Source organism: Ornithodoros turicata, chromosome 6, assembly GCF_037126465.1.
Source record: "Ornithodoros turicata isolate Travis chromosome 6, ASM3712646v1, whole genome shotgun sequence".
Taxonomy (NCBI): Eukaryota; Metazoa; Arthropoda; class Arachnida; order Ixodida; family Argasidae; genus Ornithodoros; species Ornithodoros turicata.
In genome coordinates, this window is record NC_088206.1 from 5,575,040 (window position 1) to 5,582,020 (window position 6,981).

General features: G+C 44.1%; 1 protein-coding gene across 1 annotated transcript; it reads right to left on the bottom strand.

Annotated features, from left to right (window-relative positions):
* Positions 1-1,286: 1,286 nt before the first annotated feature.
* On the bottom strand, positions 1,287-2,264 carry LOC135397482 (uncharacterized). The gene has a single exon (XM_064629087.1). The coding sequence runs from the start codon at positions 2,262-2,264 to the stop codon at positions 1,287-1,289; it is 978 nt and encodes a 325-aa protein (XP_064485157.1).
* Positions 2,265-6,981: the final 4,717 nt, after the last annotated feature.

The window sequence follows — 6,981 nt, forward strand, 5'->3', positions numbered from 1 at the left end:
TCCGTCGTGCTGAAGAGGAACGCTCGGGGACGTGGTAATTTATCGAGTCCACTTCTGCGTTCGAAAATAACGAGAAAATAAAGTAACTATAAAGGGGAAGAAGATACAGACGGCCAGTGAACGCAGAGCCATGCGCAAAAGTTTCTACCAGTCTTATTGCTTGTTCTTTACAGTTTTCTACACATGAAATTGCGTTAGAATATAACCAACACAATAGAATACAATACGGTACAAGTGCATACAATATGCACTCTACTAATGTAAACTGTAACGTTTCTATAAAGTGAGCAATACTAAACGTCGTTCTGTGAGATGAAAGAAAGTGGAACCGCTGCTTTGTGAATTACAACGAAGGTTACGACTGAAGAAAAGTCAAACAATGTTTTCCCGCAACCTATACTGTCATTTGGAGGCTTACCTCAATGTTCAGGAGGTAGTCTACGTAGAAATGCATGGACGCGTTGTGAGCATATCAATCAACTATAACGCTATTCGCTTTCGCCTAGGAACGTGATTCGAATCGCAATAAGGACCCATAAAGTGAAAAAGACGGAGATGATTCAATAAAAGAGAAATTCGCGCATATCGAATAATGTATACGATAGTAAATGTAAGGGAGAAAATCAGTTTTATTGGCGGAGATGTCTTCCTATTGGGCTAAGGGACATCATCCTTCAGAGTCACAAAAGGGAGTTATAAAGCGGGGGGCATCCGATAGACAAAAGATGAAAGGATGAAGGAAGGACTATTTGTGAAGTAGATCACGTGGACTCGAGATAACCAATTTGGTAACCCGTTGGTTCAGGTTTTGTTCTATCGCTGTATCCACTTTAGAAGGGCGGAAGTAGAACAGATCCGTACGTGACTGCTTTCAATATCCCCCAGTCTCTGGTCTGACGCATGAAGTTCGTGTTTCGAGTTCTTATAAGGAACTATTTTCGTAATTGATGCTGACCCCCGCGCTATGCGAAATTTGAGGCTTGGAAAGCCCTGGTCAACAAAACTCATGGAAGCTATGTATACAATCTGTAACACATGTGTCGTCGAGTTCCCCGTTGCAGTTTTGTTTCTTGCACTTCAGCTCACTTGCAGGGGATGTAGCTACGCATATGCACGTACAGTTCGGTGATTGGGAGGGGTGATGTGTTTCTATTTTTAGCTTTTCACCTTTTCTTTTCTTTCTCCTTTTCTTTCTCCCTGTGGGAGTAGCAGAATTCGTCAGTGACGAATTCAATATCTTCCGGGTTTTTTTCTATAATCATGTGGAGGCAGGTTGCAACAGTAGTTTATTCCAACGATTGCGGTTCGAGAGAAGCGGGGTGTGCGCGCGATGCCCATGCGCATCCCGTCAGGTCATCTTCCTCCGCTACACTGCTCCCCCCCACCCAGGACGAGACTGGTAGAAGAAACTGGACTCGCTTTGGTGACGTTCGGCAGGTAGCAGGTCGGGGGAGAGGCGCGTCGTCGGAGAATAGGAAGGCTGGTTTAAGCCTGTCGATTGGGACTGTTTCCGGGTGCCCACCGATTCTTAACGTAAAGGTAGCGTCTCCGCGCTTGAGAACTTCGTACGGGCCGTCATATGGCCGCTGGAGGGGTTTCCTGACCGCGTCGCGGCGTAGAAAAACGTGCTTTGCCGTTTTGAGCGCTGCGGGGACGAATGTTGGCCGAGTACTGCAGGCCCGAGTTGCCACAGGCCGGAGATTTGCCATGGACTGGCGAAGTCCGCGGACGAAGTCAGCGCTAGGAGCGGCGTCGTGAGGGGCTGCGGATAAGAATTCGCCGGGCAAGCGCAACGTAGTGCCATACAACAGCTCTGCTGTGGAACAACCCAGGTCGTCGCGTATGACGCAACGGAGGCCGAGCAGCACGAGAGGGAGATGATCTACCCAGTTGCTCGGATCCGGATAAGCACGCAGGGCAGACTTCAGCTGTCGATGGCATCGCTCGACAAGTCCGTTGGCCGCAGGATGGTATGCCGTGGTTTTGCGATGGGTGTAGCCGAAGAGCCGCGACAGTTGGTGAAAGAGGCGGGATTCGAATTGGCGGCCGCGGTCTGAGGTGATGCGGAGAGGCGCTCCGTATCTGGAGATCCACTCCGCGACAAAAAAACGAGCTACAGTCTCCGCCGTGATGTCGGGGATTGGTATGGCTTCCAGCCAGCGTGAGAAACGGTCCACGACCGTTAATAGGTACTTGTGCCCTCGCGAAGGTGGAAGGGGTCCTACAAGGTCGAGATGGACATGGGCAAAACGTGCGTCCGGCATGGGGAAGCCTACTAAAGGTCGTGTGGTGTGTCGATGAACCTTCGAGGCCTGACAGGGTATACACGAACGTGCCCAGTCCCGGATGTCGTTTCGCATACCAGGCCAGACATAGCGGGTGCCGAGAAGGTGCTGGGAAGCTCGGATACCAGGATGTGACAGATTATGTAGGCGGTCGAAAACAACGCGTCGGAAGTCAGGAGGAAGGTAGAGTCGGGGTGGGTCAGAAGCCGACCTGACGGGATGCGCATGGGCATCCCGTCAGGTCATCTTCCTCCGCTACAATCAAACTCAAACTCACTCACATGTGTATTCACCATCAGTGTGTGTGTGTACTTGTTTTCTGTCGGAATCACCACCACTAATCATCATCATCAGCATCATCATCCTGCTCACCTTCATTGGCATCAACATTCCAGGAATTTTCCACTAAAGTAACTGGTGTAAGTGATGTGGAGCTGCGGGCCTCACATTAGTGAAGCCAAAATCTCCAGTTTGTTTTTTCTTAAAACCAAACCAACATGTGCATACAATGTAGATGGGTAGAAATCCAGCGAACCGGTAGAATGTAGGAAGGAGTTGCCTCAGGACAGAAGCCGCCGATATTTCGAACAGAGACTGTTCTTCTTATGGTGTGTAATACATGTGTATACAAGGTGTAGTATAGAATGTGTAATATACACAAGTGTATACAATGTATATTATGTGCATACAATTTGTATATTTTAGTATGTAACATTTCCCGATACCATACTCTTACAGGTCCAGGCGACAATCGCATACGAACACACTGCTAAACTTGACCGATCGAACCGACCGAGCAACAAATGGTTGGCTACAGCGCTTACACAACCCTGTGCAGGATATATGATCCAGGATGGGATCAAGCGTATTTCTGAGGAAAGACTGGTAGATAGCCTAATCTTCCTTATCATCCCGATTTTGTGTGTGTGTGTGTGTGTGTGTGTGTGTGTGTGTGTGTGTGTGTCCATACCCGTGTATGCGACTTGCAACACCTTGCCGACACCCAGGCCCCGCAACGAGTCCATTAGTGCTTCCCTCGTCGTCCACCAGTCGGGCGCTTATCGGAGCCAGGTCATGGAAGGTGGAGATTGGTGCACATAGGTACATGCCGGGTAACATCGAATTTAATGAGAATGCACGCAATATTTTTTAAGTTTAATTGTTTAGTTGAATTTTTATCGGAATTACACATTCACAAACTAGAAGTACACGCGAATATATTTCGTGTTCTTATTCCTTCCAAGTTATTAGTAAAAAAATGCGTGGGTTTCCTTTTTAGAAGTATCGCAGAGTGGAGTTTTACAGGTTTGTGTAAAGCAGAGATGGAGAAGTTACTCTGCAAACTCGTTACCAGTTAAGTTACTGTGCAAAAAAGAAAAAATGTTAATACCCCTGTCAGACGTACTAATTTAGTGTCACTTTCAGCGAGTACACTTGCAATAAGTGTCATTCTTTACGAGTCACACTGCATCTTACGAGTTACTGTGGTGTAGTGAATGAACTGGTGGGCCCATGGCAATCGGTAGCTCACGCATGGAACTGTTCAGTTGTTCCCTTTGTGTAGTCGTCTAAAAGGACGTTGCATTCTGGATTGAGTACATCGCGTACAAGATATCACAGTTAAAGTAACGAATTAAGCTCAACATGTATGATATGTAAAACGTAATGTCATATATAACGTAATGGAACACAATTTATAATGTAATATGTATACGTATGTCATGTGCGTGTCATATATTGTTCTGCTACTTCGAAGTTTACGCACTTGGAGAACTTTCTTATAACATCATAAGCTTACTTAACTGTAGTTTACGTTACTATTTCTACCGAGCGATATAGACTTTTGAAGTATCATGCGTTTATCGACCGTTTTCCTTAAAATTGATACTGCCCTGTCCAAATAGTGGCGGTTGATTCTGCCTCGTACAAAGAGCGGCGGTTCGAGTCTCGTCGCCTGCCCGGAAGCAGATTTCCACCGGAAGTAAATGGCACCGGATATATGTTACTCACTTCGCAATCGCAACGGTATTCCGCGTGGTCTTCGTAGACGGCAGCTGCTTGCAAACATAAACACGAAAAAGCCCCTCCTGAACGCAATAACTTCTGCAGCCGGCATTCACTTGATAGATCATACGTAGCACTCTTCGCCGCAATACTTGAGTGCTTCAAGGAGAAGCACGCTTTAGGGTTTTTTTAAAGCAACTTTGTGATGCTTCACGCTTCGGAGGTTAGCTATGCATTTGTTAGACTACTTTCTGGACGTATGTCGACGCAGTTTCCACAGAAGTCGGCCCATGAGGCATAATAACTCCCCCCCCCCTTCTTTCTCTCACTCCTTGCCGCTGTCCTTCTACGATATGTCGTTATCTGTACCTACACCGCTTATGCCCATAGTTGCATCGCGGTGATAAAACATAATAAAATATTGACACAGTATATTTTATTTATTTGCTCATGCTGCGAACCCGGATAGGGTCACATATTCGGCTAGTGCATACATATTCGAACAACGACGGGAAAAGACAGAAATGTCGCTTTCAACATAAGTGAGCAAGTGAGGCGATGCTTGTTGCAGAGCCAAGATAAAAACAAGAAAATAACATTTTCCTTTATCTGTACCAGCTTTCTTGCAATCAGTTTCTTTTCTTCTTTTGACTCTCGACACAGATGGAATACTAGCAACAAATAGGAAGTAAATACCCGCGCAATCAGGAATTTTATTTGTCATAGAGACGTAAATGCAAATTAACGTCTGAAAAGGTCACTGAAAGTCACTGAAAAGGTTAGCCAGCTGTAGGACTTGAACCCACAGCTTCTGGATTACCGCTTGAGGCTAGCCTGAGGCTTTGTATGTATTTGTCCTTTCTATGTGTTCCCAGCCACAGAACATCAATTTCTCATGCTCTTCTGGGCTCATCGGGGTCGCAGAAACCTCTCGGTCACAAAGAGCGCACCCAGCACACAAAACAATAAGGTCCCTTTACGGCACCCAACAAAAAAAATATGGAATATTATCAACCATATCAAAACGAAGCCAGAACATATCACGAAACGGCTTCGCCGATGCGTCTGATAACATAAAAATGTCCATTTGTGTGCTGATTAGTTCCTGGCAACGATTCATTTTGTCGGATAATCTTTCATCTGCTCCCACTGACTCGCGTCGCTGACGACAACTACTTTCGCCGCTTCAATCTGCTGTGATGAGGGTCTCTAGCGGCGGCGCGTATAACTGACGAAAAAAAAAAATACCTTTTCCAATAAGTTCCTGTTCCATCGCAGAAAGGTGTCGAGGAAGTGAGAATTACGACACGACTCCGTTTCCAAGAGGCGTTAACCCCTATAACGTCGTCTACGTCCCAGAAGAGATGAGTGTATAAATATTGTTTTGATCAATCAGAAGTCAATTAGGTACCGACGTATCTCTTTCGAGACAGAACGTTTGAGGAAAAGGGTTCAATTTTCGGGAGTGATCTATTTCCCTGTTGATCTCATGAAATTATCATGCTTCTCATTCTTTCACCGTTTGTTAGTAATCTTTTTTTTGTCATCTTTGTCTTTAATCTACCTCATCCTTCTTTCATCATCTGGTAGTTTTTCGTTTTCTCCTACTTCTTTTTCTTTATTTCTTATTTCTTAATTTTCTTTATTTATTTATTTCTTATTCCTTCCTATTTCTTTCTTTCTTTCTTTAATTCTTATCTTTTCCTTTTATTTATTTATTATTATTTCTTGTTTCTGGAATAGCAAGCCGACGTCCCGTTTGGCTGACCTTTCCCCGTTTTTTTTCCCTTTTCGTCTAATAAATATATCCCCCCCCCCCTCATGAAATGATAATTGATACTTCGTGGGCTTTACGCGTCGCGACGCAGCTCTGATCATGAGCGACGCCACATAAAATGTATATGATATGATATGTACTCGAAATTATCTTGACCAGCTCCCGTAGCATCAGCCTGGCTGACATTTCCTCTTTTCTTTTTCTTTCTATTAAACAAAATGTCAAGTCACGATGGCTATACAGTCGTTTACTCGTGAGCCGTTTAGCCCATTCTCTACTTTCGGTTTCTCTTTTCTTTCTTTCTGTTTCTCTTTTCTTTCTTTCTGTTTATCTTTTCTTTCTTTGTTTCTCTTTTCTTTCTGTTTCTCTTCTTTCTTTCTGTTTCTCTTCTTTCTTTGTTTCTCTTTTCTTTCTTTCTGTTTCTCTTCTTTCTTTGTTTCTCTTTTCTTTCTTTCTGTTTCTCTTTCTTTCTGTTTCTCTTCTTTCTTTCTGTTTCTCTTTTCTTTCTTTCTGTTTCTCTTTTCTTTCTTTATTTTCTCCTTTCTTTCCTTTTGTTTCTCTTTTCTTTTCCTTTCCTTTCTTTTGTTTCTTGTTTTCTTTCCCTTTCCTTTCTTTTCCCTTCCTTTCTTACTCTTTCTTGTTTTCTTTCCCTTTCCTTTCTTTTCCCTTCCTTTCTTACTCTTTCTTGTTTTCTTTCCCTTTCCTTTCTTTTTGTTGCTTTTTATTTTTCTTTCTTTCCTCTGTTTCGATCCCCTTTTTCTTTCCTTTTCTTTTTCGTTTGCCCCTTCCCCTTTTTTCTTTTTTTTCGGAATAGCAAGCCGGCTCCTTGCCTGGCTAACCTTTCCTTTTTTCTTAATAAACATATCCCCCCGCCCCCATTCAGTAATCTTGCAAGGGTGTCGAAGCCAGTAATAC